The 19,732-nt window shown below is 38.0% G+C and overlaps 1 protein-coding gene across 1 annotated transcript in view; it reads left to right on the forward strand.

Annotated features, from left to right (window-relative positions):
* Positions 1 to 1,958: 1,958 nt before the first annotated feature.
* Positions 1,959 to 19,732, forward strand: part of LOC126080233 (olfactory receptor 8K3-like) — a 33,948-nt gene continuing 16,174 nt past the window's right edge. The window contains exons 1-2 of the mRNA XM_049891495.1: positions 1,959 to 2,097; positions 2,389 to 2,534. Coding sequence (XP_049747452.1) covers positions 1,959 to 2,097; positions 2,389 to 2,534 — 285 coding nt within the window. The remainder of the gene's footprint in view (positions 2,098 to 2,388; positions 2,535 to 19,732) is intronic.

Genomic DNA, 19,732 nt, shown 5'->3' on the forward strand with positions numbered 1-19,732 from the left:
ACATATTTTAAGTAAATTTATATTAAAATGCACTGCTGTTAAGGCGATCCTGACTCAATAGTGATCCCATAGGGTTTCCAAGGCTGTAAATAACTATGGAAGCAGACTGCCACATCTTCTTCCCACAAAGCCACTGATGGTTTTGAACTGCAGAACTTTAGGTAAGCAGTCCATCAACTTATATTAAAATACATTAAGTAAAGTAGAAGACGTATAATCCAGAAGCTTGGCACACTGATGGCCCAATTTTAGTCACGAAGTTGAGGATGGAAGAGGGCAGGGCTGGGCTCAGTTACACAGATAACACACCACTGAATCTACTCATCATCATAACCCTGACTTAGAAGCTAGGTCACACAAGAAGGATTTACATAGACATATGGAAAGAAAACTCCTTTCAGGTAACTTACCATCATCATTTTAAAAATAACAACAACACAATATACATGATATTTGAGACTTACGTACCGATACCTTAAATGCATGGAAACATTTAATCACTATTTTTCCAATAACCCTGAAGGGAAGTGGAAATTTTGCAGATGTGAGTAAAGAAAGCATCTTTTTCTGTAAACCACAAGCGAAGCTATAACAGAGACTATATCTGCATGGGTCTAGCACCTGGAGTATTTCCCTGTATAAAGACAGGTAATCCCCACCATGATCGAATAGATTTTCCTTGTTAATAGATGTATTCAATACCTGTCAAGTGTGTTGACTTAGCCTGTACCACCTGTGGCACAAAGGCTTTTATAGGACTATGTTTTGAAGTAAGGCATATTAAATGTTTCCACACATTTGGTGAATTTGCACTTTAAAATTTTTATAATGAAACTAATATTTGTATAATAATTTTGTAAATGTCATTACTTAATTGTCATTATATAAATGAAAAAGAAAGTTTAGTAATCATCCATATACCTACCACTTAAGTTTTTAAGTTTTTTTATTTTTGTTTCATATATCTACATGCATTTAAAAAAAAAAAAGGAAAAAACTGAAACCCATTGCCATCAAGTTGATTCCAACTCACAGAGACACTAGAGAACAGAATACAGCTGTCCCAAAGATTTCTCAAAGAGCAGATGATAGATTCAAAAGGTCATTTTTTGGTTCTCAACCAGGCTCTTAACCACTGCTCTACCAGGAATCCCATCTATGTACGTGTGTATGTGTCTGTATTGTGTATATGTATTTGTGCATGTATATGTCTATGTACATCTACATGTACACATATACCTACATCTTTGTGTCTAACGCTATGTTTATATCAGGGTTTCTCAACTTCTGCCATAGTGACATTTGGGCAGGGAATTTTCTTATTGTGTGGACTTACCCTATATAGAGTGGAATGTTTAGTAACCTCCCAGGCTTCCATTAGATACCTGTAGTACCCTTCCCCTGGTTGTGACATCCAAAATATCTCAGGCACTGACAAATGTTCTTTGGGGAGCAAATTTTACCCACTTGATAACAAGTTAGATTTCTCTTTCTTTCCTTCTTCCCTTCTCTCTCTCTCTCTCTCTGTATCTTCATGTGCCTATACTTTATTTGTGGAAGGTGGGTTTAATTTGAAATAACTACATTGGGAAGTATAGCTATATCTTATTCATTTAGCATATTGCCTTTGTATACTAAAGATCTACCAGTTGATGCTACATAAAACCTATTGACTATGCTGATGCCTCTATCCAGAATAGGTTCCCTGATAGACCAAGATGGACAAACACAATCTAACAGCGCTGAATGAATTCATTCTGACAGGAATCACAGACCGCCCTGAGGTGCAGGCGCCATTGTTTGGGCTGTTCCTCATCATCTACATGACCTCAGTGGTGGGAAACTTGGGCATCATCATCCTCACCAAGATGGTCTCCAAGCTACAAACTCCCATGTACTTTTTTCTCAGACACCTGGCTATCACTGATCTTGGTTACTCAACAACTGTGGGGCGCAAAATGATAGTCAATTTCACTGTGGATGAAAATACAATCTCCTATTATTTTTGTGCTACACAGCTAGCTTTCATCATTTTGTTCATAAATGGTGAACTTTTCATTCTGTCTGCAATGTCCTACGACCGCTATGTGGCCATCTGTAATCCTCTGCTCTACTCAGTCATCATGTCACAAAGGTTGTGTCTGTTGCTGGTGGCAATCCTCTATCTTTATAGTGCATTTGTTTCTCTTCTTATCACCATAAAGATTTTTAATTTATCCTTCTGTGGCTACAATGTCATCAGTCATTTCTACTGTGACACTAACCCCTTGATATCTTTGCTCTGTTCAAACACATATGAAATTCAACTGATCACTCTCATCTTAGCATCTTTTGCTTTGATTATATCCCTTTTAATAGTTCTTGTTTCTTACCTGCTTGTTTTTGTAGCCATTCTCAGGATGAACTCAGCTGTGGGCAGGCACAAGGCCTTCTCCACCTGTGGATCCCATCTGATGGTAGTGATAGTGTTCTATGGGACTTTAATCTTTATGTACATGCAGCCCAAGTCCAGTCATTCCTTTGATGGTGATAAAGTAGCTTCCATATTTTATACCCTTGTTATCCCCATGTTGAATCCCTTGATTTATAGCTTGAGGAACAAAGATGTAAAATATTCCCTTTATAGAGCATGGAAAAAAATATACAACATCTTTTTTACAGTTTGATGCATCATATGGTTCTTATGAATTACATGATGGGCTTCAAACCTTGTCAGTGTGCCACCATAGGATATAGCAAGCACAAATACATTCATCATATATCTATAAATATCCTATGTGTCAGTCACTCTTCTAAATGCATTGATGAACAAAAGAGTAAAAACCTTTGCCTTCCTTGAAGTGATGAGAGGTATCAAATATAATAAATAAATTTTATGGTAGAGAAGAGTGTTTTGGACCCTGTTGGTGCAGTGATTAAAGTGCTTAGCTACTAACTGAAAGGTCAGTGATTCAAACCCACTAGCCAATCCCTGGGAAAACGTGTGGCAGTCAGCTTCCATAAAGATTTACAGCCTTGAAAACCCTATAGGGCAGTTCTACTCTGTCCTGTAGGGTCACTATGAGTCAGAATCTACTGAAAAGCATTTGGGTTTTTTGAAGTATGCTAAAAAACAAAATCCTTTCCCACTGAGTTGATTCTGACTGATAGCGACCCTATAGGACAGAGCAGAACTGCTCCGTAGATTTCCAGGGAGTGGCTGGTGGATTTGAACTGCTGTCCTTTCAGTTAGCAACCAAGCTCTTGCTCAATAAACCACCAGGGCTCCAGGAGAATGTGTAGGGAACCATGAAATCAGGCAAGGAGAGTGGATATGGTGAGTGGGAGTGGGAGTGGGAAAAAAAGTACTAGGTACAAAAGTGGAGTTAATGATTCTGGTGGTTTTTTTTTTTTTTGACTATTAGAATGAACTTTGCAATGTTTGTACTTGTGCTTGTGTATGTGTGTGTTTGTATAAGCCTTTGCCTTCTGTTTTAGCCTTCGTAGTTTCTGAGGGTGGTATTAGATTCGGCCAGATTGCAATGAGCCTCAGTGTAGTGAGATGATTTGAACTACTCAGTCATCTAAATTTGCTCAACTGTCCCCATTCCAGACCTTGTAGTTCCATTCTTTTCTTTTTAATGCCTTTACTTTCACATGTTAACCTGTTAACTCAGCTTAGATTGCTATTTAGCAATTCAAAGGTTCGGCTCAGCATCTGACTTTGTTTTAATCAATGTATTTTGCCTAGATCAGAATACACACCAATTAAGAAAAATTTCTTGAAGTCATCCATAGTTGCTCCCAGGTTTGAAATCTCTTCCCCACTCGTTGATCTATTTAATAATTACCTTATCTGCTTCATGAGTTGTTAGCTTTTCTTATCTATATGAAAAACTTTTAAAAATATCTGTCCAATTATTTCTTTGTGTATTTCCTTGGGTAACAAGATATGCTATGCTGAGTTAAATTTGTTGCTGTCCTTCATTGTTTTGGCTTTCCTAATATTTGGTCAATATTTATCATCTACTATATTTTCATTGACTTCCATTTACCCTATTTGTGAGAGGCAAAATGAGAAAATCCTATGGTGTACACCATGATGTTCTTCTAATTCAAGTGAGGTCTGTTACGTGGCAAGGATACAGTTATCTTGCCTTGTGGACATACTTGCTCCATGTTACTCCTCAGATTAACCGTGTATTTTTATTTATTATTTTTTCTTTTTAAATTTTCTAGGATTTTACTGAAGCTACTAGAGTCTAAACTATTTTCATGGCTCAGGATCATGAAGCAAAATCCCTTGTGTAGCCAATGAAATTTGAATAAAAATAGTACATTGGAATATAAGAGAAGATGCAAGTTATATTGTCATATGAACATCAATATTTTAAAAGTTTGAAGCAGTTAGGAGGTGAAGATGACCATGATAATACAGAGTTCCCCAATCTGGGGAAAATTACACTGTCTGGAGCAGCTTGCTTGTCACCGCGCCCCCCCCCCCCCAACCTTTGCATTACATTAGAGTTCTGGTTTCGTTGCTTGATAGGCCCCATAGCTTTACATTAAAATCTGGGTTCTTCTCTTTTTAACTGCTGCCTAAACTAGAGGAAATTGGCAAAAACTGGTTTAGATGCCATGTTGACATTAAGGATAGCCTTTTAAATTTCCCACCCAGTGCCGTCAATTTAAATTCTCCATCTCTGGGTGGAGTGAAACCACCATATTCTGAGCACAGGATGCATGAAGTAACATTTAAACCACATTGCTCCTAAGTAGTTTGATTAATAATGTTGCTGTTGTAACTTGTATGAACTTCCAACTTGTAAACCCCTTAAAAGTAACCTTTTGCCTCACTCTCACTGAGCAGTCTTGGCAACATCAGCCCCAACTGTTTCTTCCCTTGCACAATGAAATAAAGGTGTCTTTCTACACTCCCACTTGAGTGTCTGTTTCACTGGATGAGACAAGTTATGGCAAGTGGAACCAGGGATTTCCACAGCAACAATGAGCACATCATGTAATAATATCTCATACATATAGACTGGTGTCTCATTGTCATTCTTCAAGATTTAATTAATTTAATTTTCAGAACTCTGTGAGGCAGGTTCTATTAATATTTACATAATTCAGTTGATAAAGTGGAGGTGAAAAAAAAAAGTGGAGGTCAGAGAGGGTAAATAAATTATCCAAGTTCAACTCACAAATGATAAATAAATAGTCCAAGTTTACAGAGGTGTCAAGCATTAGGATCAAGTTTCAAACATGGTCTAGCTCCAGGTTCCAGGTCCATAACAGCTGGTCTAAATAAGTTCTTAAAGTCAATTTTCTGTGTTAATGATGTCATCTGTGAGATGACAGAGAATATCAGATGAAAAGAAGAGAAATAGCAGTGGGCTTCATAAAATACTGAATACCTAGGGCAATGCCTGGGAGAGAAAATAAATTCAATAGAGACAATGAATTAATAAAGTGACATAGCAAGCTAGTCGATTCATTTGGATGCACGATTTGTTCAAACTCAATAATGGAAAACCATAATAATGTGGTTGCAGGACATAGACTGGGCAGGTTTGTAATAAATGCCCAATGGGGAATATCAGGAATTATCATAAAGTAGTAAGAAACAGGAGCCATGGACACACAGTGGTTAGAGCTCAGTTGCTAACCCAAAGCTCAGCAGTTCAAACCCACCAGCACCTCTTTGAGAACCATAGGGGTCAGTTCTAGTCTGTCCTGTAGTGTTGCTAGGAGTTGGAATAGACTAAACAGCATGGGTTTGGTTTTTTGGTTTAGTAAGGAAGATGTTAAAAATAAATAAACAAGGAAATTCCCATTTTAAGAAATGATTTTTGGACTTTTTCCTCAAGAAATTCAGCCTCCTTTTAAAAATAAAGATACGATTGATGTTACTTCCATTAAAAAGGAGGTCTGTGAGAAGAAGATTTATTCCCCATCATCTTCTTCCTGGACTTTGTTGCTGCATGAACTTCAGTTTGGGGGGAATTTAAGGACAAGGGGTTGCCAGATGTATTAACTTTGATTTTGCTGAGCTATCGAACCAATGAGAGCCTTCAGGCCCCACTACTGGACATTTTTTTTTTTTTTCTGTTTCTTCTTTAAAATAAATTAATACCTGTTCTTGTACTAATGTTCAAGTGATTCATTTACTTATTGAGTGTTTCATTACATGCCTGGGAAGAGAATTTCTAGATGATACAATGAGAGACAGAAGCACTACGTGCAGTTGTGAAGGTTGGGCACCGTGGAGTTCTATGATTTGCCATGTATATAGCCCAAGATGTGAAAGAACCAGCTGTAAATGTGCAACATATTCGGTATTGACATGATTAATGTAAACATTCAAGAGCTTCCCACCACAGTAATCGTACATAGCAAAAGTAAAACACACAACTCACTGATATCCTTCAACTCAAAGAAAATCAATTTGTCTAATCCACCTATAAAGTTTTTCATTGAAGGAGATCATAAAAATAAGACAGACAGAGAAAGAGGGAAAAAGAATGAATGAGGAGCTTGATATACAAGTTAAATATTATGACAGTTATAATAAGAAATAATCTGTGATTCACTAAAATATTTAATGATCCCCGACAGCCTTAAAACTTATTTTTGTTTTAAGGTGCCTGGAGTTGATACTGATCACAGAAACTCATAAACAACAGAACGAAAGAGTTCCTGGTCCTGCCCCACCTCACCAATTATTGCTATGTTTGAGCTGATTGTTGCAAACACTGTGTCAATCTATCTCATTGAGCATCTTTGTATTTTTAACTGACCCTCTACTATACCAACCATGATGACCTTCTCCAAGGGCTGAACCTTCCCATCAAGTGTCAAATAGCATCTGCATATAATTTCTCTGATAGAGAAAGTTACCACCAAGCAAAGGGGCTGAGCAAATTGACAAACTGACACTGCATATAATGTTGGATTCCCTGGAGAAAGAGTAAACTGGAGGAGAGGTGAAGACAAATGCTGTGGTAGGGAAGTCTCAGAAGTCAATTTACAGGAACAGTGATATTCTAATTTCCAGCATTTGTGAATGGCACATCTTAGAACTGTGAGGGGCAAGCCCTTCACTACATGTGGTGTTTCTCCCAATTTCCACTGCATCAGGTTCTAGTAGAAGCTCTTCTTATCATAGCCAGTCTTACCTATATAAAACAGCAACTAACAACAATAACAAACCTGTATAGTCTCTTTGATGAGAAGAATTAAAATATTTAGTATATTATATTACTTAAGTACCACCAAACATGCACAATATATGAAATAACAGCAAAGTACAGGTTTACAGGATTAGATGCACCTATTTACATAACTATTAGCTCAAAATATTAGTTTATCACTTGAAGCAATAGAAATTAGAGTTGACAAAATAAAAATTCAACATTTATTCTCTCATAGAAAATGTTTCCATTTTTAAAACTCACTTTTTCATGGAACATATCTATGAATATATAACCCATTGATTCTGTGGAAATCATGAACATACATAAAATAACTGATACAGAAAAAAAATACGATAATTTTTTTCAAGGCTTTATTTTTCAAAATGATTAAATTTTCATGATTTTTCTAACCATAAGGACATTTTTAATTCATACTCATGTAAGCATGGGTCCTGCATCCTTTAAAGTGCTTTATACATGGATATGTCTTTTATTTCACATCTAGAAGGTCAGATAAATTGGCTTTTTTCTTGTTACTTTTATTTTTAAATCCTTTTATTGAGATATAAATAACATAGCATAAAATTTACTCACGTCTTGAATTTTTTCTTCCATTCTTTCAGCTTGAGAAAAGTCAAACATGTCCTTCCCTTTTGGTTGTTTAACTCCAGGTCTTAGCATGTTTTATCATAATACTTTAATTTGTCTTCTCGAGCCTCTCTTTGAAATCTTCTGTTCAGCTCTTCAACTTTATTATTTCCTCTGTTTGCTTCAGCTACTCTGCATTCAAGAACAAGTGTCAGAGTATTTTTTGACAACATTTGGTTTTCGTTTTCTTTCTTGTTTTTAATGACCTTTTGATTCCTTCAGGTATGATGTCCTTGATGGCATTCCAAATTTGTCTAACCTGTGGTCATTAATGTTCAATGTGACAAATAAATTCTTGGAGTGATCTCTAATTTTAGGTAGGATATATTCAAGGTCTTATGTTGGCTCTTGTGAACTTGCTCTACTTTTCTTCAGCTTTAACTTGTACTTGCCTATGAGCAATCAATGGTCGGTTCTACAACTGGTCCCCAGCTTTGTACTGACTGCTGATATTGAGCCTCTCCATCATCTCTTTCCACACATGTGGTCAATTTAATTCCTGTGTATTCTTTCTGGGAAGGTCCACATATATATTCCCTATTTCTTTTGTTAAAAAAGTTATTTGTAATGAAGAATTTGTTGGTCTTTCAATATTTGAACATGCAATCTCTGGCATCGTTTCTACCACCAAGGCCATATTTTCCATCTATTGATCTTTCTTTTTTTCCAACTCTCACATTCTAAAAACTAATAATTAGCAATGGATCTTAATTGCAATTTTGATGTATTCAGATGTCATAAGTTGATAAAATCTTCAATTTCCTCATCTTTGGCATTGTTTGAGTAAATTTGAAAAATAATATTATTAACTGGTTGTCTCTTTTGGCATATGAATATTATCATATCACTGACAGCATTGTACCTCATGATAAGTCTTGGATTTTTTTTTTTTTCTTTTTTGATGGTGAGTGTGTTGCCATTCCTCTTCAATTTGTATTTTGGCATTGTATACCATATGATTGTCTGTTACACAATGATCAGTACCATTTCATTTCAGCTCACTAATGCCTAGGATATCTATATGCGTTCTATTTCATGTTTTTCAACTTCCAATATTCTGGGAATTTATACTTTGTACATTCTATGTTCAATTATTTTTGGATACTTACAGCTGTTGCTTCTCATTTTGAGTCATGCCAATAAAGTAGATAGATATCTTAATCTAATAAAATAAAATAAGGGGGAAGACTTAAACAGACAATTTGAAATAAAAGGAGTGTTGGAGTTACTAATAATTGTCCTTGAGGGGAAAAAAAAGAACAATAGGTGGCGCCAAGATGTTGGAGTAGACAGATACTTCCTATGGTCTGTCCTACAACAAAAACTTGAAAAAACAAGTGAATCAATAATATATGACAATCTAGGAGGCCTGAACATCAAAGGCAATTTTAAGATGTACGGAGTGACAGAGGGAGGGAGAGATATTTCAGAAGAAGTGAGAATTTTCCAAACCTTACCTGGCCAGCACCTTGCATGCAAGATCAGCTAGCTAGTGTGTGCTGAGGCAAGCAATGGTGTTTGGGATGCATTTTCCACACTGGGAGAAACAGGGCAGCAGAGAGTCTATTCAAAGCTCTGGAACCAGAGAGAAGAAGTTCTGAATTAGCAAAAGATAAGTACAGGCATCTAACCTATTGTGCAGATCCAAAATCCCTTACCCTCCTTAGGAAGAACCTCTCTCCCATTTACCAACTCCCTCCCCTCTCTGCACCAGTTCCTGTTCTAGTGTCAGTGATTGCTGAGCCCCCTGGGCTGGAAGTATGACCTATAGAGTGCCCTAAACCATTGCCCAGCTTTGAGTTGGGAATAAATTTACAAATGGGGAAAAAATAATCTGCCAGCTCCCCTAAGCCAGGAATTCAGGGCAGCATAGTCCCTTTGACTAGGAAAAGGCATAAGGGGTCCACAGGCTTTGAATGCCTTTCACCACTTCATTTACCTGTGTGGGTCCATTTCAACAGCATAGACGCTCATTAGCACAGTATAACAGGGTATATACATGAAGCCTATTTTCAACGGCAACAGCTAAGGAAGAGTAGTAGATTCGTGATATCTGATACCACCCTGCCTATTAAGCAGGGTCTTCATCTACCCACATTGGGTCTGAGGACTGGTGGCTGCATCCACATCACCCAGCCAACTGTGAGAGGGGTCCGAGCATAAGTGTTGTCTCTCAGTCCTTACAACCAACAGTATTGGGTGCCCAAAGTCCAACTGCAAAAGCCACCTACCTATGCACTCTAGGGAATGGAGACACACCCTCCACCTAGGCACTCAAGAACAGCTGTCAGCCTCCTCCCATGCCCAGCATATGACCCCTTACTGCAGCCAGATACTTGTGCTTTCTCCAATCACCCCTGGATGACTAGGAATGAAGGTGCTAGACTGCATCACACTCTTGGTGAGTTACTGACCTGGACACCTAAGCTGAATCAACACAAGAAAAGTAATAGGACTCCTGGGCTCACATACCTAGTAACAGCTCTAACCACCTGATGACAGCACATGAGAGCTTCAAAGATAGAAGTAAACAAAGTAGCTCACAATACCAGCCTATTTAGGCATATCAAAAAGAAAAAAAACTTAGGACACAATAAGTAAACATTAAACAAATATAATAACTTATTCATTGCTTGGAGATGACAGTCAATATTAAATCACATCAAGAGGCAGACCAAGATGGCGTCAGCAAGCCACCAAAACAAAGAACAAAGAAACCTCCCAGAGGAAGATAATTTCTTGTAATTACTGGCAGTAGAATTCAAAAGATAAATGTACAGAGTTATTCAAGAGATCAGGAAGGAGATCAGACGAAATGCAGAAAAAGCCAAGAAACACACAGACAAAGCAACAGAGGAACTTAAGAAGGTTATACAAGAGCATAATGATGAAATTAACAGGCTGCAAGATCCATAAAGAGCTATCAAACAGGAATCCAAAAGATTAGCAAAAAAATGCAGAATTAGACAACTCAATTGAATGTCATAGGAGCAAAATTGAGGCAAGGAAGGCAGAATTGGTGAGATTGAAGACAAAGCATTTGAGACCAAATTATCTGAGAAAAAATCCAATAAAAAATTAAAAATGAAGAAAACCTAAGAATTATGTGGGACTCTATCAAGAGGAATAAACTACAATTGATTGGAGTACCGGAACAGGGGGGAATAACAGAAAATACAGAAAGAATTGTTGCAGATTTGTTGACAGAAAAGTTTCCTGATATTGTGAAACATGAGAAGATAGCTATCTAAGAATCTCATTAAACCCCACACAAGGTAGATCCAAAAAGAAAGTCACCAAATCCAACTTGCCAAAACCAAAGATAAAAAGAGCATTTTAAGAGCAGCTCGGGATAAACAAAAAGTCATCTATAAAAGACATTTAATAAGATTAAGCTCTGACTACTCAATAGAAACCATGCAGGCAAGAAGACAATGAGATAAGATATAAAGCGTTGAAGGGAAAAAAAAAAAAATTACAAGCCAAGAGTTAAATATCCAGCAAAAATATCTCTCAAATTTAATGGCAAAATTAGGGAAATTCAGAATAAACAGAAGTTTAGGGAATTTGTAAAAACCAAACAAAAATTACAAGACATACTAAGGGAGTCCTCAGGTTAGAAAATAAATAGCACCAGGTAACAACCTGAAATTAGAACACAGGTCAGAAAAAACAGATATCAATCCAGAAAGGTAAGTCAAAAGGTAAATCCAAGCTAAAATGCTGAAAAAAGGGAAACAGAGATGTCCATACATAAAAGATAACAGCACTAAAACAAAAAAGAGGGGCCAAAAAATGTAGTCATAGAACTTTCATATGGAGAGTAAGTCAAGTCAAAATTAGAAATAAAAGATTTGTTTAGAGGTGGGGCCAAGATGGCTGACTAGGTAGAAGCTACCTCGGATCCCTCTTGCAACAAAAACTTGGAAAAACAAGTGAATTGGTCACATACATGACAATCTACAAACCCTGACCATCAAACACATATGTAAAGAGTTGACCTGAGTGACAGGTGAGTGAAAAGCTGCATCCTGAAGCAGCAACTGCCTCTGGATCCGGCATCCGGTGGCACAGCCTTGAGCCCTCGCGATTCCCTGGTGCTGAGTGGCAGGGCTGATTGCAACTTGCTGAGGTGTGGCAGACACTGGACAAAGCCCTAGCCCCTAGCCCCCTGGGGTAATCTCCGTAGAGACTAAGCCAGAGCAAGCAGGCTGCACACTGACACGGCTAACGAGAACGAGCAACCATGGGGAAGCAATGACTGTTTTTGGGGCATCCCAGTCAGAAAACCTTGGCGCTGGGCTTTGGACTGGGTGCAGGGGAACTGAGCATGGCATCCCGAAAGGGCGCAAACATGGGACGCAGACCTAGCCCCCTGAAGTGACCCCGGGGGAAGTGCAGCCAGTGCACGCAGGCAGCGCAGCGACATGGCTGATAGGAGGAGAAGTCACCGGGAGGCAGAGACTGGTTTTGGAGATTGGAGTGTGGCGTCCCAGCCGGGAAACCTTGGCACTGGGCTTTGGACTGGGAGCAGAGGAACTGACCATGGCTTCTGAGACAGCACAAGCACAGGACAAAGGCCTGACCCTTTGGGGGCAATCTCTACCCAGCCAGCGCACACAGGCTACATGCCCCTTGGGAATCTCAGATAAAACCTCAGATAAAACAGTCATCACCAAGCAAGATAAGCTTCTTTCTCTATATTATTGGGTGCTACTCTCTCCTATCTATCTGATCCCTTCCCTCCATTCCCAGGTGGATTCATTAACATTGGAATTTCCTGGACCAGAGAGTGAAGTGCTCTGCTGGTTTTTTTTTTTTTTTTTGTCTTTTCCTAACCCATTCTCCTGGCCTGAGAGAAGCAGCTACAAAAACCCAGGGGCCAAAAATCCTTCCCTGACTTCCCGAAATTGGACTAAAAATACAGAACCAGCTCCAGCCAAGCATATGAGATCCACAGTCTTAGGCTTTCATCCCTACAGGGAACAAGGTGGCTATTATAATGCAAAGGCAATTCTGATAGTGATCTGACTGTAATTGTTTTAGCTAATTACTGGAAAGACAAGTTTTCCAGGTTTGATATCTCTACGTATTAAACAGAGCCCTCACTAACCCACAAGGGGGAACTGAGGGCTGAAGCTCCACCCAAACCACCAAGCCTCCTGACAGAAGTCTGAGGATAGTGAGACCTACCAATCTGTAGAGGTACTTGCATTGGGGGCCTAAGGTACAGCTGCAGAGCCCACCCACCAAAGTACTTTAGGAATAGAGACACACCTACCTCACTGGCACTTGGGGGAAGCCTGTCAGCAGCCTGCCCCCCCCGGATTGTGACCCCCTGCTGCTACTAGAATCTGGTGCACACAACTATCACCGCTACTCCTCTAAATGAATAGGTGACAGTCTACACCACACACTTGGTGACCCAAAATCAGATTCTACTCAAGAATAGTGAATGAATGGACTCTTAGGCTTGTATATCTGGTAACAGCCCAAATCAGCTGGTAATAGGACATAAGTGATTCAAATGTTACAACAATCAAGACAGTGCAATCTAGTAGCCTATCTATGTATATTGAAAGAAAAAAAAAAACAAGATAAGACTCAGTCAGCAAATATAAAATAAATCATTACAATATCTTATAGATGGCTCGGAGACAGCAGTCGATATCAAACCACATAAAGAAGCAGACAATGATTGCTTCTGGTGGTGCTTCTACAACTCCCCAAATTAAAGAATCAAAATCTTTCCCAAATGAAGATACAATCCTGGAATTGCCAGATGCAGAATATAAAAAAAAACTAATTTACAGAATGCTTCAAGACATCAGGGATGACCTCAGGAATGAAATAAGGCAATCTACAGAAAAAGCCAAGGAATACGCTGATAAAGCAGTTGAAGAAATCAAAAAGATTATTCAAGACCATAGTGGAAAAATTAATAAGCTGCAAGAATCCATAGAGAGACAACATTCAGAAATCCAAAAGATTAACAGTAAAATTACAGAATTAAAAAACTCAATAGGAAGTCAGAAGAGCAGACTCGAGCAACTGGAATGCAGAGTGGGGGAGGTAGAGCATAAGGCAATTGAAACCAATATAAAACCAAAAAGAGTTGAAGAAAAATCAGATAAAAGAATTAAATAAAATGAAGAAACCCTAAGAATCACGCAGGACTCTATCAAGAAGAATAACTTGCGTGTGATTGGAGTTCCAGAACAGGGAGGGATAACAGAAAATACAGAGAGAATAGCTGAAGATCTGTTGGCAGAAAACTTCCCTAACATCATGAAAGACGAAAGGATATCTATCCAAGAAGCTCATTGTACCCCATATAAGATTGATCCAAAAAGAAAATCACCAAGACATATTATCATCAAACTTGCCAAAACCAAAGATAAAGAGAAAATTTGAAAAGCAGCCAGGGATAAAAGAAAGGTCTCCTACAAAGGAGAATCAATAAGTTCAGACTACTCAGCAGAAACCATGCAGTCAAGAAGGCAATGGGATGACATATACAGAGCACTGAAGGAGAAAAACTGCCAGCCAAGGATCATATATACAGCAAAACTCTCTCTCAAATATGAAGGTGAAATTAAAACATTTACAGATAAACACAAGCTTAGAGAATTTGCAAAAAAACAAACCAAAGCTACAAGAAATACTAAACGAAATTGGTCAGAAAATCAATAATATCAGATAACAACACAACACAAGGTCACAGAACAGAAGATCCTGATATCAACCCAAATAGGGAAATCACAAAAACAAATAAAGATTAATTTTAAAAAGAAAAAAAAAATGCTCAAAACAGGGAATCATTGAAGTCATTAAGTAAAAGTCCAAAATAATCAAAAAGAGTGACTGAATACAGGAGGCATAGAACTGCCATATGGAGAGGAAAACAAGGTGATATAGGACAATACAAGTTAGGTTTTTACTTAGAAAAATAGGGGTAAATATTAAGGTAACCAAAAAGAGGTCTAACAATTCCATAACTCAAAATAAAAACCAAGAAAAACGTAATGACTCAGCAAACATAAATTCAACTACTATGAAAATGAGGATCTCACAATTTACAAAGCAAAACGTCTCAGCACAAAAAAGTTAGTGGAAAAATGAAATTGTCAACAACACACACAAAAAGGCATCAAAATGACAGCACTAAACTCATAAAAAAACTTATCTATAATTACGCTGAATGTAAATGGACTAAATGCACCAATAAAGAGACAGAGAGTCTCAGACTGGATAGAAACACGATCCGTCTATATGCTGCCTACAAGAGACACACCTTAGACTTAGAGACACAAACTAAAACTCAAAGGATGGAAAAAAATATATCAAGCAAACAACAATCATAAAAGAATAGGAGTAGTAATAATTTCTGACAAAATAGATTTTAAAGTTAAATCCACCACAAAGGATAAAGAAGGGCACTACATAATGATAAAAGGGACAATTGACCAGGAAGATATAACCATATTAAATATTTATGCACGCAATGACAGGGCTGCAAGATACATAAAACAAACTTTAACAGAAGTGAAAAGTGAGATAGACACCTCCACAATTATAGTAGGAAACTTCAACACACCACTTTCGGAGAGGGACAGGACACCCAGTAAGAAGCTCAATAGAGACACGGAAGACCTAATTGCTACATTCAACCAATGTAACCTCATACACTTATATAGAACATTCCACCCAACAACTGCAAAGTATACTTTTTTAATAGCACACATGGAACATTCTCTAAAATAGACCAAATATTCAGTCATAAAACAAACCTTTGCAGAATCCAAAACATCGAAATATTACAAAGCATTTTCTCAGACCACAAGGCCATAAAAGTGGAAATCAATAACAGAAAAATCAGGGAAAAGAAATCAGATACTTGGAAACTGAACAATACCCTGCTCAAAAAAGACTGGGTTATAGAAGACATTAAGGAGGGAATGAAGAAATTTATAGAATGCAACGAGAATGAAAACACTTCCTATCAAAACCTCTGGGACACAGCAAAAGCAGTGCTCAGAGGTCAATTTATATCAATAAATGCTGACATACAAAAAGAAAAAAGAGCCAAAAGCAGAGAACTGTCCCTACAGCTTGAACAAATAGAAAGTGAGCAACAAAAGAATCCATCAGGCACCAGAAGGAAACAAATAATAAAAATTAGAGCTGAACTAAATGAATTAGAGAACAGAAAAACAATTGAAAGAATTAACAAAGCCAAAAGCTGGTTCTTTGAAAAAATTAACAAAATTGATAAACCATTGGCCAGACTGACTAAAGAAATACAGGAAAGGAAACAAAAATAACCCGAATAAGAGACGAGATGGGCCATATCACAACAAACCCAACTGAAATTAAAAGAATCATATCAGATTATTATGAAAAATTGTACTCTAACAAATTTGCAAACCTAGAAGAAATGGATGAATTCCTAGAAAAACACTACCTACCTAAACTAACACAATCAGAAGTAGAACAACTAACTAGACCCATAACAAAAAAAGAGATTGAAAAGGTAATCAAAAAACTCCCCCCCAAAAAAAAATGCCCTGGCCTGGAGAGCTTCACTTCAGAGTTCTACCAAACTTTCAGAGAAGAGTTACCACCACTAGTACTAAAGGTATTTCAAAGCACAGAAAATGATGGAATACTACCTAACTCATTCTATGAAGCGACCATATCCCTGATACCAAAACCAGGTAAAGACACCACAAAAAGACCTATATTCTTCATGAACATAGATGCAAAAATCCTTAACAAAATTCTAGCCAATAGAATTCAACAACATATCAAAAAAAAAAAAAAAAAATCCACCACGACCAAGTGGGATTTATATCAGGCATGTAAGGTTGTTTTAATATTAGAAAAACCATCAATGTAATCCACCATATAAATAAAATAAAAGACAAAAACCACATGATCTTATCAATTGATGCAGAAAAGGCATTTGACAAAGTCCAACACCCATTCATGATAAAAACTCTCATCAAAATAGGAATTGAAGGAAAATTCCTCAACATAATAAAGGGCATCTATACAAAGCCAACAGCCAAAATCATTCTAAATGGAGAGAGCCTGAAAGCATTTCCCTTGAGAACGGGAACCAGACACGGATGCCCTTTATCACCACTCTTATTCAACATTGTGCTAGATGTCCTAGCCAGAGTAATTAGGCTAGACAAAGAAATAAAGGGCATCCAGATTGGCAAGGAAGAAGTCAAATTATCTCCATTTGCAGATGACATGATCTTATACACAGAAAACCCTAAGCAATCCTCCAGAAAACTACTGAAACTAATAGAAGAGTTTGGCAGAGTCTCAGGGTATAAGATAAACATACAAAAATCACTTGGATTCCTCTACATCAACAAAAAGAACATCGAAGAGGAAATCACCAAATCAATACCATTCACAGTAGTCCCCAAGAGATAAAATACTTAGGAATAAATCTTACCAAAGATGTAAAGGACCTATACAAAGAAAACTACAAAGCACTAGTGCAAGAAATTAAAAGGGACCTACATAAGTGGAAAAACATACCTTGTTCATGGATAGGAAGACTTAACATAGTAAAAATGTCTATTCTACCAAAAGCCATCTACATACAATGCACTTCCAATCCAAATTCCAATGACATTTTTTAATGTGATGGAGAAACAAATCACCAACTTCATATGGAAGGGAAAGAAGCCCCGCATAAGTAAAGCATTACTGAAAAAAAAGAAGAAAGTGGGAGGCCTCACTCTACCTGATTTTAGAACCTATTATACAGCCGCACTAGTCAAAACAGCCTGGTTCTAGTACAACAGGCACATGGACAAATGGAACAGAATTGAGAACCCAGAGATAAATCCATCCACATATGAGCAGCTGATATTTGACAAAGGCCCAGTGTCAGTTAATTGGGGAAAAGATAGTCTTTTTAACAAATGGTGCTGACAGAACTGGATATCCATTTGCAAAACAATGAAACAGGATCCATACCTCACACCATGCACAAAACTAATACCAAGTGGTTCAAAGACCTAAACATAAAGACTAAAACGATAAAGATCATGGAAGAAAAAATAGGGACAACCCTAGGAGCCCTAATACAGGGCATAAACAGAATACAAAACATTACCAAAAATGACGAAGAGAAACCAGATAACTGGGAGCTCCTAAAAATCAAGCACCTATGCTCATCTAAAGACTTCACCAAAAGAGTAAAAAGACCACCTACAGACTGGGAAAGAATTTTCAGCTATGACATCTCCGACCAGCACCTGATCTCTAAAATCTATATGATTCTGTTAAAACTCAACCACAAAAAGACAAACAACCTAATCAAGAAGTGGGCAAAGGATATGAACACGCACTTCACTAAAGAAGATATTCAGGCAGTTAACAGATACATGAGAAAATGTTCTCGATCATTAGTCATTACACAAATGCAAATTAAAACTACGATGAGATTCCATCTCACACCAGCAAGGCTGGCATTAATCCAAAAAACACAAAATAATAAATGTTGGAGAGGCTGTGGAGAGATCGGAGCTCTTATACACTGCTGGTGGGAATGTAAAATGGTACAACCACTTTGGAAATCTATCTGGCATTTTCTTAAAAAGTTAGAAATAGAACTACCATACCACCCAGAAATCCCACTCCTCGGAATATACTCTAGAGAAATAAGAGCCTTTACACGAACAGATATATGCACACCCATGTTTATTGCAGCTCTGTTTACAATAGCAAAAAGCTGGAAGCAACCAAGGTGTCCATCAACGGGTGAATGGCTAAATAAATTGTGGTATATTCACACAATGGAATACTACGCATGGATAAAGAACTGTGATGAATCTGTGAAACATTTCATAACATGGAGGAACCTGGAAGGCATTATGCTGAGTGAAATTAGTCAGAGGGAAAGGACAAATATTGTATAAGACCACTATTATAAGATCTTGAGTAATAGCATAAACTGAGAACAAATTCTTTTGTGGTTACGAGAGGGGGGAGGGAGGGTGGGAGAGGGTTATTTACTGATTACTTAGTAGATAAGAACTATTTTAGGTGAAGGGAAGGACAATACTCAATATAGGGAAGGTCATTTGAACTGGACTAGACCAAAAGCAAAGAAGTTTCCGGGATAAACTGAATGCTACAAAGGTCAGAGGAGCAAGGGTGGGGGTTTGGGGAATATGGCTTAAGGGGACTTCTAAGTCAATTGGCAAAATAAATTCTATTAAGAAAACATTTTGCATCCCACTTTGAAGTGTGACGTCTGGGTACTTAAATGCTAACAAGCGGCCATCTAAGATGCATCAATTGGTCTCAACCCAGCTGGATCAAAGGAGAATGAAGAACACCAAGGTCACACAATAACTATGAGCCCAAGAGACAGAAAGGGCCACATGAACCAGAGACTACATCATCCTGAGGCCAGAAGAACTAGATGGTGCCCGGCCACAACTGATGACTGCCCTGACAGGGAGCACAACAGAGAACCCCTGAGGGAGCAGGAGATCAGTGAGATACAGACCCCAAATTCTCATAAAAGACCAGACTTAATGGTCTGACTGAGACTAGAAGAACCCCGGCAGTCATGGTCCCCAAACCTTCTGTTGGCCCAAGACAGGAACCATTCCCGAAGACAACTCATCAGATATGGAAGGGACTGGACAATGGGTAGGAGAGAGATGCTGATGAAGAGTGAGCTACTTGTATCAGTGGACACTTGAGACTGTGTTGTCATCTCCTGTCTGGAGGGGAGATGGGAGGGTAGAGAGGGTTAGAAACTGGCAAAATGGTCACGAAAGGAGAGACTGGACGGAGGGAACGGTCTGACTCATTGGGGGAGAGTAAATAGGAGTATGTAGTAAGGTGTATATAAGTTTATATGTGACAGA

This window comes from Elephas maximus, chromosome 7 (assembly GCF_024166365.1).
Source record: "Elephas maximus indicus isolate mEleMax1 chromosome 7, mEleMax1 primary haplotype, whole genome shotgun sequence".
NCBI lineage: Eukaryota > Metazoa > Chordata > Mammalia > Proboscidea > Elephantidae > Elephas > Elephas maximus.